Source organism: Andrographis paniculata, unplaced genomic scaffold (assembly GCF_009805555.1).
Source record: "Andrographis paniculata isolate CXL003 unplaced genomic scaffold, ASM980555v1 Contig69END, whole genome shotgun sequence".
Lineage (NCBI taxonomy): Eukaryota > Viridiplantae > Streptophyta > Magnoliopsida > Lamiales > Acanthaceae > Andrographis > Andrographis paniculata.
The window spans coordinates 6,535,826-6,552,100 of record NW_026137605.1 but is presented as its reverse complement, the minus strand read 5'-3'; the positions used below and the strand labels follow the sequence as shown (position 1 = coordinate 6,552,100).

Genomic DNA, 16,275 nt, shown 5'->3' with positions numbered 1-16,275 from the left:
ACTGTGCATGGATGGAATACCAGGTAGAAAGATAATGTCCGTTGACAAATTAATGGCTTATTTGTATTGTATTGTATGGGCATGCATACGCTACGCTGAGCTTCTTTCGTCGTTAATAATTCAAAACCCTAATGTCGGCTGCCCTAAATGTCTGCCCATTACTGTCGCACCACGTTTTGCTGTCTGATTGGCCTTAGCACTTTCCCATGAAGCCTCCACTCCCCACGTGTCATTCCGCACGACCCTTAGATTGATTAAATCTACGTCAACGCATCACAGGGCGCCACGTGTCCTTCGATGAATAACTACGATTTCCATATCCAAATCCATATATAGCCCACTTCCATAACGAGAATCGATAGTTCAATTTTCCAGTAACCAACAAAAAGCTGCAATCTTCAAAAAGTTTTTGTTTGTAATTTCTACAGTTTCTTGGATTCTGATCTTTTCGATTCAATGATAAATAAATCCAATGGCTTCGTCCGCCGGATTCTGAACTTTCCGGCGATTCGTCCTTGCGACTCCGTCGCTGTCTCCACTCTCCTTGCTTCTCTGATCGATTTAGGTCGCAGAATCCGAGGCTTCAAATCGAGATTCTTTTTCACGAACAAGACGAACGCGAGAAATTCGATCCGTTTGATCGAAGCCCTTGTTGTCGTTCTGGAGGAGGTGCGAATTGGGGATTTAGGGTTTGAAGCATCCCTGTCTCTCTGCTTGTCCGAGCTTCATTTCATCTTGCAGAAGATTGAATTTCTTCTGGAAGATTGCTCGCGAGACGACGCCCGGCTATGGATGCTGCTGAAATCGGAAAAAGTCTCCACACAATTCCGCGTGCTGATGAGAGCTGTCGCAGTCGCTTTGGAGGTTGTACCTTTGGCTGGGCTCGACATTGGAGACGAAGCTGCAGATTTGGTGGAGTTCGTGAGGAATCAGGCTCTGAAATTGGAATTCCAAGTGGAGGAAGACGACAGAAGAGCCATGGTTAGGGTTCTTGAGATTGTGAATCAATTTGAAGGTGGAATTGCTCCAGAATCGAATGATATAACAGGCGTTTTGAATCATTTGGGGATTAGAAGGTGGAGTGAGTGCAATAAAGAAGTGAAGTTCTTGGAAGGTGAAATAGGGCAAGAATGTTCCTCCATTCCTGAGGGAAGGGAGTTTGGATTTCTTAACAATCTGTTGACATTCATGATCTACTGCAGATGCACTCTCTTTGGAGATGTCGATACTTCAAGCACCAGAGATTTACATCAATCTGGAAGAGGATCTGGAAATTATAATGAGACATTTACTAGTTTGGATACTGATGATTTCAGGTGTCCTATAACTCTGGAAGTCATGGCTGATCCTGTAACAATTTCGACAGGCCACACTTACGACAGGGCTTCGATCTTACAATGGTTCGGGTCAGGCAACCACACCTGTCCCAAAACAGGGGAGAGGCTAATGTGCATCGACCTGGTTCCAAACCATTCATTGAAGCAGATAATCACTCGATTCCAGATTGAAAATGGAGTCCTCCTCCAAGATTCCGAATCTGGCGCGCAGAAGCATGGTTGCGCTTCAATAAAAATGCCGACTGGTTTGGGCAGTGTGGCGGCCGAGCAGGCCATGGAGTTGCTGGCGGCATTTCTTGTCCAAAGGCTTGTGGTTGGAACAATTGAAGAGCAGAAAAAGGCGTCATATGAGATTCGGCTTCTGACCAAAACAAGCATTTTTAACAGGTCTTGTATGGCAGAAGCCGGCGCAGTTCCACCACTCCTGAATCTGGTTTGTTCAGACAATCCGGAAGCACAGGACAACGCAATGGCGGCATTGCTGAATCTCTCAAAGAACCATAAATGCAAGGCTACAATTGTTCAAAATCGAGGTTTGGAACTAATTGTCGATGTCTTAACCTCCGGGCTAAAGGCCGATGCCCGCCAGCATGCTGCCGGCGCATTGTTCTACCTTACTTCAACACGCGAGTATCAGAGAACAGTCGGGAGAATCCCGGGCGCCATTCCCGGGCTTATGAAGCTAATCCAGGACAGCCCCGAATGTGGTAAGAAAAATGCATTGGTCACTACTTTGAGTCTCCTCATGTGCCCTGAGAACCAGTGGAGGATGTTATCAGCTGGATTAGTTCCTTCAGTCCTCACAATCTTGACAACATCCGAAAGGGAAAATCTTACAGCACATTCCCTGGCAATATTAGCGACACTAGGCGAAAACCTCGATGGAGCAATGGCCATTGTCAGCGCAGGAGCTTTGCCCTTAATAGTCGACATTCTGAGCTCTTCTACCTCAACAGCTGCAAGAGAATTCAGTGTATCATTGCTGCTGGCTCTGTGCATCAACGACGGCGCAGATGTGGTTCCCATTTTAGTAAAGAGCCCATCTGTAATGGCGTCTCTGTATTCTTTGATCACAAGCGGCACGGTTAGATCGACCAAGAAAGCCAGTTCCCTCATTAGGATTCTGCACGCCTTCAACGAAAAGGGATCGTCCAGATCGACGGCTTCGACTCAGGAGCAGTTCGTGCACGTGTGGTAATCGAACATTTTTTAACTGTTGCCACACTTTTGCAAGGATCTACAGCCATGGATGCTTTTGCTTCATTCTTTATATAACTATGTTAGTATTGAGAATGGTGATAGGCTCAACTTGTTTTTTGCTTGTGAGCCTGTCTCTAAGGTTGCTTCTCTGTTTTTTTTGATGAGGCAGCCATGTACATTACAGGTCATGTATTTAAGTGATTCTTTTCAAGCTGTAATATATAGTTCATATACAAATACGAGATTCTTGTGTACTTTAAACAGACAGCACAGAACAGGATGCAAAGCATAAATAGTTTGAAAAACAGACCGGTACAAACATGTATATATATATATATATTCTAGTTACAAATATCATTACATGGCTCCCTGTGATGAAATGGGTTCTTGGCATCTATTTGCTTCGACTCCCAGTTTTTGTTAGCTGCAGCCTGCAGAATAATTGGAAGTGTTTGAATTTTTTGGCCCAATCCATGACTCGTGATCCGAACCCAACTCGCAAGCTATCCTGATATGATCCGAAACTCAACCCACACGAAATATAATCCTCCTATCTATTAGTATAAAATTACTAATAAAATTTTGTTTGATGTATCGGGGCTTCGCAAAATATTCAGACAAAAGTAGATGAAGAAAAAGGAAGGGACACTCGGTCACTTTTAGATCTGTAGACAGATCAGACAATCAATCAGCTGTTTGCAAGACTGCAACCTGTTCGAGTTCATCGTTCAATGTCTGATATTTTGGTCATTGAAAAAGCTTTAAGGTGAGACAAAATATATATCTCATTGTCCTACTACATACAAAGTCAAAAAGAGCTTTGTCCCACGAGCTTGCATGCAAATAAGAGGTCAACATTGAAGGAAGAAAAAGTCTATCACTTTCATTACCAAGAAATGTATTATTTGATTATCATCTCTTCCTATGACATTTATGAGGATATAGACATATCAAATTTCGTCCCTTATGGTCATATACATGTCTTTGAATATGTCCAAATTTGTTTGACCCATTAAAAGATTGTTGTGTCAATTTTTTATTGGCCAAAGGAAGGGTTCCATATTTTATATATACATATTTCCTAGGTTTGTTTTTCTTTAATCTTTTCATCATTCATTGGGAGAGAAACTAGGAGTGAGTTTTGTGAGCTTAAAGCTAGAAATTTAGAGAATGGAATTGTGCAATGCTTCTAATTTTTTTTTGTTTGATGCTCGCATACTTTTTCCTTGGATCAAGTGTTGCTTTAGTAACTCTTTTGGAGCTCTCGTACACACTTCAACTTGACCTGTAACATGCGCTATATATTGTTTCATCCTAGTAATCCCACCGTGAATAATTTTTCCACAATAATTGCATTTTGCTTGCTTTCTATATCGTTGTTTATAGGAGTAGCATGATCCCAACCAATATCTTTATGTGGTGTCATTTTACAATTGAATAATAAAATTGTTAAAATATTTATAAGTAGTAATTTATTAGTTAATTGGACAAATTATACATATTATTTTATTGATAAATCAAATTTATACAAAAATTTAACTTAAATAACTAATTTGTAAAACTTAGACTTATAATGTATATTTATTAAATTATATATATATATAAAAAAGTTAATTTCAATAAAACTTACTTTATATAGATTAAATAAAATTAAATATAATCCAAAATAATTGAACCTATCAATTAAATAAATAAATCAATCAAAATAATTCAACATTAATTTCAATCCAAAAATTAAGGAACAAAATTAATTTTAAACTGTATTTAAAAAAATTTAAATTAATTAACGTAATAATATATATAATTACCACACGTCTTTCTTCCACTGAATCTCCGGTTCTTCCTCGCCGAAGCTAACTTTTTTTCTACACAATACCAACAATTTTTCTTCAATAGGCAAAATTTTTTCTCAAATCCTTCTACCACATAGACGATTGCTAAAACCCACATTCCCAAAACTATAGATACCCAGAACTTACCTTGTCCACCACCAGGAACTGAGAGCAGAAACCAACGTATTTTTCGTCACAGCCAGGAAGGAGAAGCCAGCGACAGAGAGAAGAGAGAAAGTAGGAGCATATTTTTCGTTACCGCCGGGAAGAAGAAGCCATCTACAGAGAGAAGAGATAAAGTAGGTAAAGGAATTAATAAGAATGAGTTTTGGATAAGATTTGTGTGTATTTGAAAACCCTATGACAAATATCGGATTTTTCGGTTGAACCGGAACAGTCCTGACCGTTCCGGTTCCGAATCGGCCGAGTCGGACCGGACTCGGCCGATCTGGCGAACCATGATAGTGGTATTAGCAAAATTACTTTAGAGAACAAAGATAATTGGCACCATTCATAACGATGGCTTTAAATTTTCAGCAGAAAACTTCTAATAAGGAAACAACATCAATAATTATTTCATCAACAACCAATTCTCTTATGGAACAAATATGTAATTCAGTTAAGTCATGTCTGAAAATGCACATAAAATAATTTGAATCAAATCAGCTGGAGATTCTTCAAAAACCTTATAAAGGTAGTAGTAGCACAGCTGGTTGAAACCAACTGATCAATAAAAGACGATTCACAAACACCAAAGCAAATATAGCTCAGCTCAAATCAAACGTTCCAAAATCCGCATACTAACACATTCTATGAACTAGAGAGCATTGAAAACCAAATTAGATCGAATTTTCATAAGAATAAGTTACGCGCTCATGCCTAAATACACATAAGCTAGATAAAATTAAAACCACCTCCACCAAAACAACAAAAACAACCAACCATAATATGAACAATTTTCTTTGTAGCTTCACTTTCTTCTCGTTCACTTTCATCTTCATTTCTTTATTCAATAGTTCACTTCCTTCTTTGACGACAACGATAGGAAGGGCCGGACGCTCGGTCGGGCGAAACTTTGGGGAAAACTTTGGTTGCGGGAATTTTATAGAAAGAGAAAAAATACTGTTGAAGCGCATCGGCCGCACCGATGGCAGCGGTGGCTGTAGCGTCGGCAGCAATGGCAGTGGTGGTTGTAGCGTCGGCAACGAGCAACTAGAGAGGGAGGGTAAATTTGGAGAGAGTTTAGGTGTGCACTCACGCGACGGGATGGAATGAACCAGATCTGTATTTGAGTGTAAATTATGATTTAAAAAGACAGAATAAAAAATTCTACAGTAGAAAATACAAAACACACCTGCTGATTTCGGCAGAGATCGTTGGCAACGGTGGCGGGGAGCAGCTAGGGTGGACGAAAATTTTGGGGAAGATTTGGTTGCAAGAAATTTTACAAAAGAAAAGGAATAATAAAACGAACCTGCTGATTTCGGTGTCGTCAGCAGCGGCGAGCAACTAGGGCCAACGAAAATTTTGGAAAAGATTTGGTTGCGAGAAATTTTACAAAAGAAGAGGAAGAATAAAACAAACCTACTAATTTCGGTGTCGTCAGCAACAGTGGCGGTGGCGGCATTGACGGTAACAACCATATTGCTATTTGTTAGACTGATTAGATTGAATAGAGGTTGGACCGATGATCCGATCACTTCTTTCTTGACGTGCCATAGGCATGTTCTCTCATAGAGTGAATAGACACCGTATGAAAATAGTCACATAGTAAAAAAATTCCGCTAAAATGATCCTCCAACACATCACTAACAAGACGATTATATATCAGCCGCGTCAGCACCATGTCGACGGACGAATATAACGAATCTGACACCAAAAAACCATTTTAATAAAAAAAATTTACTTTCTAAAATTATTTTCAAACATGGTCAATTTAAAATGCTATAAACGATCAAATAAAAAAAATTACCTTAATAATAATAATAATAATAATAATAATAATAATATAAATAAAAATAAATCTCCAGCTTAAGTAAATAGGCTCCAAAAAGCCCTAGTTTGGAGCAGCCCTGTTCATTAAAGATTGTGGAAGGCTCGGATTTGTAACAATTGAATTATATCCGTCGGCCTGAATTAAAAAAACATATAAATAATATATGGGTAAACTGTTTTTTAGTAGCCCTTATCATTTAAGTTGAGTCATAAAAAATAAATAAAAAAGTCCACGTGTCCGCCAGTTATCGCTGACCTGGCGGACACGTCACCTCCGGCGAGCCACGCGGGCGTCTCTGGCGCCGAAGGACTAAAACAGGGAAAATTTTTCACTTATGGGACTAGTTTGCGACATGCTCCACTTAAGGCTCCACTTACGGAACTAAAATGACAAGGGCTCCAGTTACGGGACTAAAAAAACAGTTTACCCATAATATATTAATAAGTTTTTAAATTTTTATTCTAAAATCCCAATATCTAATTCTTCAATCAATCACCTTTGTCCAAACTTCAAATATGCACCATCTATCCTTGTCTTTGTAATTCTGTCCATTATTCGCTCTATTGTTGTCTTCTTATCACTCCATTGTCTCTGGTCGTTTTCTTTCGTTATACATTTCATTTTTATTTTTTAAAAAATAAATCTTTCAAATAATCTGAAAAAAATTAAAACACACCTCTTTATCTTATAATTTTTGTTATATTTTCTTTTCACACAATTTCTTTGAGTAATATAGTTTTAATAGGCTTCTTTTTTTTTTTCTTTTTTTTTTTTTTTTTTTTGACCATTTTTGCTTCAATTTTAGTTTGGAATGAACTTGTAATTATCTGTTGTTTAGTCTTACTTGGACTTTGACTTTGGATTCCAGTTTGAAACTTTAGAATTGTAATGAATGTGGATTCTCTTTAAGAACTCACTCCAAAGTGCATTATGTTTAGAATGTGTTTGGTTGCCATGTTGGCAATATATTTTTATTTTTTTTATTATTGTACTTAAAATTTTATTTTTTTTCTTAATATTTTACATACATTCAAAATTTAATTTTTTTATAAATATAGTTTGATATTAATTTTAAATAACTATACTTTTTATTCATTTTTATTATATAAGTTTTATTTTTACAATATGAATATTAATTGTTCCTTGAAAGCAACCACAGTGCCAAACCTCAATTGAACTGTCCAATCTATAGTAAAATATTTTTCCACTTCATAAAAAAATTCACATACCACTATTTATTTTCATTAAAGACATCAGATTAATGCAAAACATCTTCCATTTTTCACAACAAGAACCAAAAAACACATCACAATAAGGTATAACCAAGATTTCAACTCCAACTCTCAGCTACAAACACAAAACAACTATGGTTTGTTTCTTTTGGGATTCGTTTTTTGAGCACAAGATTGGGTTTTGATTCAAATAATGATTTAATTTGATGTCTTGTTTGAAAAATATTATAGATTTGTTGAAAAACACAAAGATTAAATACTAAAAAATGCCCAAAAAGAGCAATTTTTTCACCATAAAACATTGTACCAAATCATTATTTAAACCAAAATACAACTCATTAAAAAAAATAAATAAATAAACTAAAAGTTTTTCATTCTCATCATACATGTATGTATGCATTACATATATATATATATATATATATGGTAGTATCAACCATGGTTGTTCTTATCATATGTACACTAAAAAAAAAAAAACATTGCTCACACTTCTACATCATTTCAAAATTTTCAAGACACTTATATCTATAATTAGTTACATTTCATATTAAGGTTCCAAGATATTACAATGGTTCAGAATTGTTGAAAAAGGATAGTTTAGCTGTCGTGAGGCCGAGACCAACCCTCCTCCATCACAATGAGGTTCAACCGAATTATTAACTTCTCCACGGCCTCTTCCTCCACGTCGTCATCGCTTGAGCCTGAATATTGCGGCTGCATTTAAGAAATTAAAGTTAATTATGCAGGCTAGGTGAGTAAATTGTTGCATATTACATTTATGGCGTGGTAGAATTGAGAAAGAAGGTCTGTCCACCTTTGTATGCTGGTAAAGTTTAAGGAAGTGCAAAGATTCCTCGTAAAATCCACAATGGTAGAGGAGGACAGCATAGTCTCTTAGTTCCTTAGGATCAGTTTTGAGTAAGATAAGGCGCTCGCAAGCTGTGTTCGAATGAGAACAAAAATGCAGAAAAAAGTATTACGTATTATAAGGACTCAACATCATCGCCAAGTAGAACTTTATCATATATTACATTGATTTTTTCGATGATTGAATTGTATAGATTTGCTCAAGAAGACAGTGAGGACATTACTATGTTAGGAGGCAGTGATATGGATCTAAGTACCAATCAAAGTTAATGAAATTATGAATCAATTTAAGTTGTGTATTTTAGCATTTTAGTAAAACAATTCCTTGAAGAAAACACTTTGGTCTATTCTCTAATACAATCCATGAAAATGAATATGTCCCTAATTAGCATATATACCTGCTAGTGCACGCCGTATATCACCAAATCGACTAATTGTCCAAGCACCGGCACCTCTTTGCAGCCTATGACGAGCAGCTTTGGCAGATGCAAGTTCAAAGAGACTGCATCAGACGATGGAGTCGAGTAAAAATTAGTGATGCTTGCGGAGAAGGGACATACTTCACTAGAGATAATTGTTTGATATGAATAGAAACTCCATAATCTCATCAAAGCATGTTGTCACTCTCATGGGATCCTCTATCCCAAAAATAAACCCTATCCCTCTATCCTTACACACATAATGTGTATATATACACGTGTTTGTATGTATAGTGTATATGTACTATACATACGCAACGTGTGTGGATATATACACCTTTTGTGTGTGGAGATAGGAAGATTAGGTATGTTATACATACACACGTGTGTGTATATATACACCCAGGATAGGAGGATAAGGTGTATTAATGGAATAGAAGATCTGGTCTGACTATCACTAGAAATATTTTCTACTATTCCGGGGCAAAAAAAAAAAAGGAAAAAAAAAAGAGCCCCTTAATTTTATATATATATATAATAGTCTTTAATTAATTATTTTATTTTTAAAAGAATTCTGCGTTTGTTTGATTTTACTTTTAAACTATATTTTTATTATTCAATTACTATAATTTTCAATAAAAATTATACTGTTTTCTTATTAAATATCACGTCTACATATTCTTTAAAACATAATTCAAATCAAAACTCAAATTTAAATACAAACCAATCAAACTTTACTATATACTTTTTTAATATTATATGTATATGTTTATAAAATTTGTTTTATGAAAAATTGAGCAGCTGGCCAATTTATTTTACCCATATAAAGCAAACATGAAATTATCTAGATTTAAAATACCTTCTTGAGCTTAATGTACATAAAATATTAAACTTAAAAATAATGCAAACTGTATGTAATTCTTCCAATACCTTTCTTCACACATGCTTCTTTCATAGAATTGCACATGAAACAATATATATATATATATAGTGTAAATCACAATGGTGAAAATTTGAAATATGGACATCCAAATACTATGTAAAATGTCTACCACCTTAACAGATGCAAGGGATAATTTTCAACGACAATGCACATAAGAAAAGGAGACAGAAAGGTTAAGGGAGGAGGCATCATTAAGAAGTGTTGCAATGTTGGAGTTACACATGACTGAATGAATTAAAATTGAAATTATAAAAATTGAAGATCAAAGTAAATTTTTTTTTAATAATTTTTTATATAAAACAATATAGTATAGATAGCTAAAAGTGATTAATGAGAAATAGTACTAGTAAATTAAAAAGTACTTCATTATTCTAAACTCTTGTAAACTCATATAAATTGTAATATAATTATATGTGTAATTTCTCTCTGTTTTTACTCAAAATTTAGGTATTATAACAATGGAACTTTGTCAAAAAGGATTAATGTAACCCCATAATTTTTGTATTATTCACTGTCTTGTGTTGTATCTACCATTTCCCAATATTATATTTCATCTGTAATTCAATAATATTATATCTAAAAGATTCCAAAACTACCTTTCTTTATTGTTATTTTGTCCGATGAGACACTGAGCAGCTTGTGCTGCTCTTAAAAATGGACTTCTTGGACGATCAACTTGAAACGGCCAGAAAGCATTTTTCAAATCTTTCAACATCTGCATCAATACATTTCACAAATAAATTAGTACCCACTAACATATATAAGGAAATGCGTTACAAACAGGATTTATAATTCTAGTTTAAGGCAAATTCTTGAGCCAATTCTAGATTACAATGAAGCATCACCCTCCTAGAAGCTCTATTAAGAAACCTCAATAATTTGTTGAGATGAATTCTATTAAGAATCTAATAATCAAAGAGGAAAGACACATGAAATTGCATTTAACAATTGAGGAAAGATGGCATAATTATTCTGCGGGTACGGGAAAGGTTAGGGTGATGAATTTGAAAAATCAGCACACGTAAAATATAAAAACAACACACGCTTTATTATATACATCATGTATTGTTTGTAATAATAACATGTGTTGTTAGTTCATAATTATAGCGTATGTTGTATGAGAGTATGTCATGTGCTAAAATCAAGTATTATATGTGTTGTGTGAGACTAAATTATGTGTTGTTAAGTCGTGTGTTGTATTTGTATTATATTAAAAGTATATTGTGTACTGTTTATGGTAACACCGTGTGTTGTCTTGAAAATCAGCACAACCGCCCTATTCTACAATTTAGTAAATAATCTTTTTAACATTTTAATTACCTCCACCAATAAAGATTGTGTGGTCATAACATGTAATTGATCAGATTCTGTGCTCTTCTGTTTTTGGTAGCCCTTAGGACAACTATGAGAATCACGAGGGAAGAAGATCTCCACGTCAAAATCTACGACACCCCAAATGCGAAGCACCTTTAGAATCTCCGAGTATATAATTGAGAGCATCGAAACAGAACCTAAACGATGCCTTAAGACCTGTAAAAAAAGAATGCAATTCTCAGGAGCAATGAACAAGAACTCAGTTTAAAACCAATATATAAGATACAAACTGAATTCAGATACAAGGCACGGTGCTTGGTTTGGTCGGCTGTTCTTCGAAATCCCTGAAAAAGGACGAAGGCCGTGATCTAGTTGGGAATCTACAGTGCAGGCAACATCAGCTAAAAACATTTCTTTTGTAGGAAAGTGATAAACTAAGCTACACAAAGATAGAGCATACAAATTATAACTTACTCTATCGACATACAGATATCTATCTAAACACTCGAGAAAAGCCTCGGGGGAGGATCTATATGAAGAACTATAATGGGAGCAATAATCCATAGAAAGGCTATAAAATGTTGGAATAAAATCATGTGTAGGAAGTGGTAGAGAAGAGTGTGAGATAAGAGTAAGAGAGTCATCTTCAGCTGCAATATGAAGAGCTGCTCTACCCAAATCGACCTTTCTATTTACACTTATGCTTGTTTCTCTCTCAATGTCACATAACTTTTGAATCTGCGAGCAAAAACCAGCTCTTGCAGCCTGTTCAAACACACAAATTAATAAATGATGATGTTTCCACAAGAAGAATGTGAAACTAAAACTACAAACAGAATCAAATATAAATAAAAAAAATTAAAAAAAAAAAAAAAAGGATATTAAAAAGGATGCAGGAAATAATTTCCACCAGTGCACCGGGTTATTTGAGCTTCTTCAGCTGTCTCCATAAATGGAGGAAACTTTCTTGCAGCCTGCTCCATTTATTCCTCCAAAAATGGAGGAAACTACAGTTTCCCTCCAACTCAAAATAAAGGAAGACTTTTATATTTTGTATTTTGATCCTTTTATTTTAGATTTTTATCTAATACTCCCTTGGTCCGTCCCGATACAATAGTCTTGTTTACCATTTTTGTCCGTCCCAAAACAATAGTCTTATTTCCATATATAACCATATCACCGTAAAACTACCCCTATTTTTTTTTTATTACACAATTAAAAAAATCTTTTATCCACTACCAATATAATATCAATATTCCTCAAATTTAGTGTACAACCCAATAGGACGTATTTAATTAATACGTATTAATTAAAGACTTAGTTAGGTTTGGGCTTAATTTTTATTTATTTTTAAATTATTATATAATATATAATACTCCCTTCGTCCGGTTTAAGGGTCTCATTTACCTTTTACACTATGCTTAACATTAAAAATATTCTTATATTTTTATAATTTTTTGCACTTATAAAATACTAGTAAAAATATTTTTGTCATTTCCTTGAATTTGTATAACTTTTTCAAATAATAATTAATATTCAAATATCAACACACCCAAAAAAAATAAATGAGACTCTTATAACCGAACGTAAGTAGTATGTAGTATATAAACAAACAATATAAATATTACACAATATAATATTACACATAAATATTACAACACAATTTTTTTTTTAAAAAAAAAAAACTACAAATATTTATAAAGATTAAAAAGCAACTATAATAAATTTATTGGAATATAAATGAAGATGCATATTTAATATAGTGAAAGGTCTTCACATAAATTATTAAAATTATAGTCAAATAGATTAAAATCATAGTCATATTGATGCAAATATGAGGAAGAAGCGGATTGGTGTTGTTCCCAATTCTTTTTGAATTCTCGATCTTTGTAAACTCACATCTTTACTTTTTCATGCTTTTTTTCCGACCTCAAAATTTTTTGATTTTGTTTCTGTATTGTGTTAATAATTTTTAATTTAATAATATTTTTTTAGTCTAATATAGTTTGTTTTTATTTTTTATTTCAGTTCGTACTATATAATTTGTTCTTTCATTTTTTTGTAAATATAATTATACATTTTATTAGCATTTTAAATTTTATAATTCATAATTTTTAAATTTCAATTAAACTATTTATTTACTTTAATCTTAATTTATAACTATATATTTTTATTATATAATAATTATTTTTACTAATATATTTTTTAATAATTTACTAATCATATTTTTATTTAAATTTTCACTAATTATATTTTAATTAAATTATCGTATCTACAGTAGTAATATGGATAATAAAATTGGAATGGAGAAAGTATTTTTAATGCCGTTATTTTCTTAATGTAATTGCGATTCATTATAATCTTTTATTTTATTTATTTGTTTTCAGTCATTACATTTTTCACATAAATAACAATCAAATTAAATAGTATTATTATTATTATTATTTTATTTTAAAAATTATTTAAATGAGAAAATTTTGAATAATTCTTTATGTGAGATATACCGAATCGGGTAGATAATATAAATATAATAAATACGTATAACATATTAATTTTTTAAAAAAAATATGTGTCATAAAAATACTTAGAGAAGACACCATGTATAATTGTTTAAAAATAAGAAATATACGTGAAATATTCGTTTTGTCAGAAAAAAAGAAAAAAAATAAAAAGGAATAGATTAGAGTGAAGTTAAAAATTGTTTGGAGATGGTGTTAGCTGCTTTGAAGAATCAGCTTTGTGGGTTAGTTATGTTTTATTCTGATTTTAATATTTCAATTTATTTTTTTTTTAAATATCAAATCAAACACCTATTATTTATTTATTTATTATATTATAAAAAAGTTTAATTTTACATTCAAAACATCAAAATCAATATATATTTATATCACATCAAATAATTACTTTAATTTAAAATTTTACTATTCAAAATCAAAACCCAAAATTAAAATCTTACAGATAAACACTTGTTGCTTTTTTTTTAGTGTGTTTTGGGAGTTTGATTTGAAATTTGACTTTGTATTTGAATTTTATATAAGAAATTCTTTTTTAATTTGAATAGTTATATAATATCACAAAGATAAATATTAATATATAAAATAAAAAAATACTCTTCCATCTGTCTCTAAGAGAGTTTTGCGTGATTTTACTTAACATTAAAAATATCTTTATATTTATTTATTTATTTTTTACAAATATCCTTCTATTAGTATTATAAGATACTAATATAAATATTATTACAATTTTTTTCTTAATTTGTAATATGTTTTGATATAATAATTAATATTTAAGGGCCAACACGCAAAACATAAATAAGACTCTTATAGTCGGACGAAGACAGTATTTAATTTAGATATATTTTTTTAAAAAAAAATATTAATGAATAATAAAAAATTGGGGATAAAATTAGTGTTCTTACTCCCAATAGTAAAATAATAATAGAGCTAAACCGAAAAATAAAAAAGTTAAAAATAATTAAAGAAATAATAATCCATGCAATTCAATACTCTATGGATAATTGTAAACTCTTATAAACATAATTAATAGTAGTATCTATTTTCGTCTTTCCTATATAATTTGTTCAATGTTTTTTAAAAATTATAATTATATACTTTAATCACATTTTAAAAATTATAATTTATGATTTTTTTATTTTAATTAAACTATTGGATCATCTTAATTTTAATTTAAAATTATTTTTATTAAATTATAATTATTTTTACTTATACATTTTTTAATTACTCACTAATTATACAATTAGTCAGACTACAATTTTACAACATGATCAATCTTATTAAACATCCATGGCGATCGCCATTCCAAAACTGAGTGCAATTCTTAACTGCGCTCCCTTACCATTAATTCTGTGGAAACTAATTAAGTACGTATATCACCATCACAGACACTTGGAAGCTTACGACTACAGTACGCAGGGGCGAAACTATGTGAGGGCTAGAGAGTCAATTGACCCCAGCCCTCAAAATATGTATTTCTTTTATATTAAAAATAATAAAATCATATATTTTAGGGTAAATTGTTTTTTAGTTCCGTAACTGGACCTCTTTATTATTTTAGTTCTATAAATGGAGTCTGTCGTAAACTAGTTTCATAAGTGAAAATTTTCGTTGTTTAGTCCTCCAGCACCGAAGATGCCCGCGTGCTTCGCCGGAGGTGACGTGTCCGCCAGGTGTCCCGCCAGGTCAGCGACACCTGGCGAACACGTGGATTTTTTTTTTTAATTTTTTTTAATTAGATCAAATAAAAAAATACAAATAAATTAAAATAAGTTTTTAAAAAAAATAAAAAATCAACGTGTCCGCCACGTCAGCGACCTCTGGCGAGCCACGCTGGCATCTCCGGCGCCGGAGGACTAAAACAGTGAAAATTTTTCACTAATGAGACTAATTTGCGACACTCCACTTAAGACACTAAAATGATAAAGGGTCTAGTTACGGGCTTAAAAAAGCAGTTTATCATATATTTTATACAGTAAATTGTCCCTTTTAATTTTTTATTTTATAATGTAAAAAATTATAAATTATATTTTTAATTTCTAAATTTTATTTTTTATAGTAAAAAAATATTAAATCTTATGTAATTTTTTCTAAAATAATTAAAATTTTCAATTTTTTTTTTTAATTTTTGTCAAAATGTACCATGAATAAAAAATAACCACGTTGAATCGATAAAAAAAAATCTATTTTGTCCACCAACTTTTACTGCTGATTCCGTCGTCACTGACAGTGCGACTAACAAAATTAAAGCTACTAAAAATTCATTTAATTAAGAAAGATGATAGATCTAATTCACAAACTGAAAATTCATACCCTTGCGTGAGTGGTATCTATTCCAGATGCATCCAGAGCATCGTGAAGCACAAAATTCCGCTCATCCACGCCTGATAATTGGTACTTACACCTGCAACTCAAAGGCTGCTGCTGATAGTAATTTGGAGACGACGATGAAGATGAAGGTGAAGATGATGTAGACGACAAATTAATGGAGAAGGTTTTGGGGGAAATGAAGGCGGAAGTCATGGGTGAAGAAGGAACCCAGACACACAAAACACACAGAATAATTATATACAGGAGAAAGTAGAGATAGGCAGGCTTGGCACGGGAATAAATTACATCTTA

At 32.6% G+C, this 16,275-nt stretch overlaps 2 protein-coding genes across 7 annotated transcripts; one reads left to right on the top strand and one right to left on the bottom strand.

The window, feature by feature from the left end:
* Window positions 1–378: 378 nt before the first annotated feature.
* LOC127263374 (U-box domain-containing protein 19-like) lies at window positions 379–2,776 on the top strand. Its single transcript, XM_051292361.1, has one exon. It carries the CDS (start codon window positions 457–459, stop codon window positions 2,533–2,535), a length of 2,079 nt encoding a protein of 692 aa, XP_051148318.1. The 5' UTR covers window positions 379–456; the 3' UTR covers window positions 2,536–2,776.
* A 5,213-nt stretch (window positions 2,777–7,989) lies between these two features.
* LOC127264124 (uncharacterized) lies at window positions 7,990–16,275 on the bottom strand. Of its 6 annotated transcripts, none has more exons than XM_051293521.1 (8): window positions 15,967–16,270; window positions 11,615–11,905; window positions 11,431–11,484; window positions 11,147–11,356; window positions 10,423–10,541; window positions 8,863–8,966; window positions 8,412–8,536; window positions 8,003–8,311 (listed from the first exon to the last, which is right to left on the bottom strand). In XM_051293521.1, exons 1-8 carry the CDS (start codon window positions 16,174–16,176, stop codon window positions 8,195–8,197), a joined length of 1,230 nt encoding a protein of 409 aa, XP_051149478.1. In that variant the 5' UTR covers window positions 16,177–16,270; the 3' UTR covers window positions 8,003–8,194. The 6 variants fall into 6 exon arrangements, with proteins under 6 accessions (XP_051149479.1, XP_051149477.1, XP_051149478.1 ...); XM_051293523.1 differs by having other exon boundaries at window positions 8,006–8,311; window positions 11,825–11,905; window positions 15,967–16,268; XM_051293522.1 differs by having other exon boundaries at window positions 7,990–8,311; window positions 8,412–8,498; window positions 11,444–11,905; window positions 15,967–16,275.

Bases quoted from the DNA above. Each gene is read 5' to 3' on its own strand.
- LOC127263374 (XM_051292361.1), top strand. From the start codon at position 457: ATGATAAATAAATCCAATGGCTTCGTCCGCCGGATTCTGAACTTTCCG.
- LOC127264124 (XM_051293520.1), bottom strand. From the start codon at position 16,176: ATGACTTCCGCCTTCATTTCCCCCAAAACCTTCTCCATTAATTTGTCG. The intron at 11,906-15,966 runs GTATGAATTTTC...GTGTTTGAACAG, and splicing joins TAGATACCACTCACGCAAGG to GCTGCAAGAGCTGGTTTTTG. The intron at 8,967-10,422 runs GTAGTTTTGGAA...CGTCTGATGCAG, and splicing joins CAAAATAACAATAAAGAAAG to TCTCTTTGAACTTGCATCTG.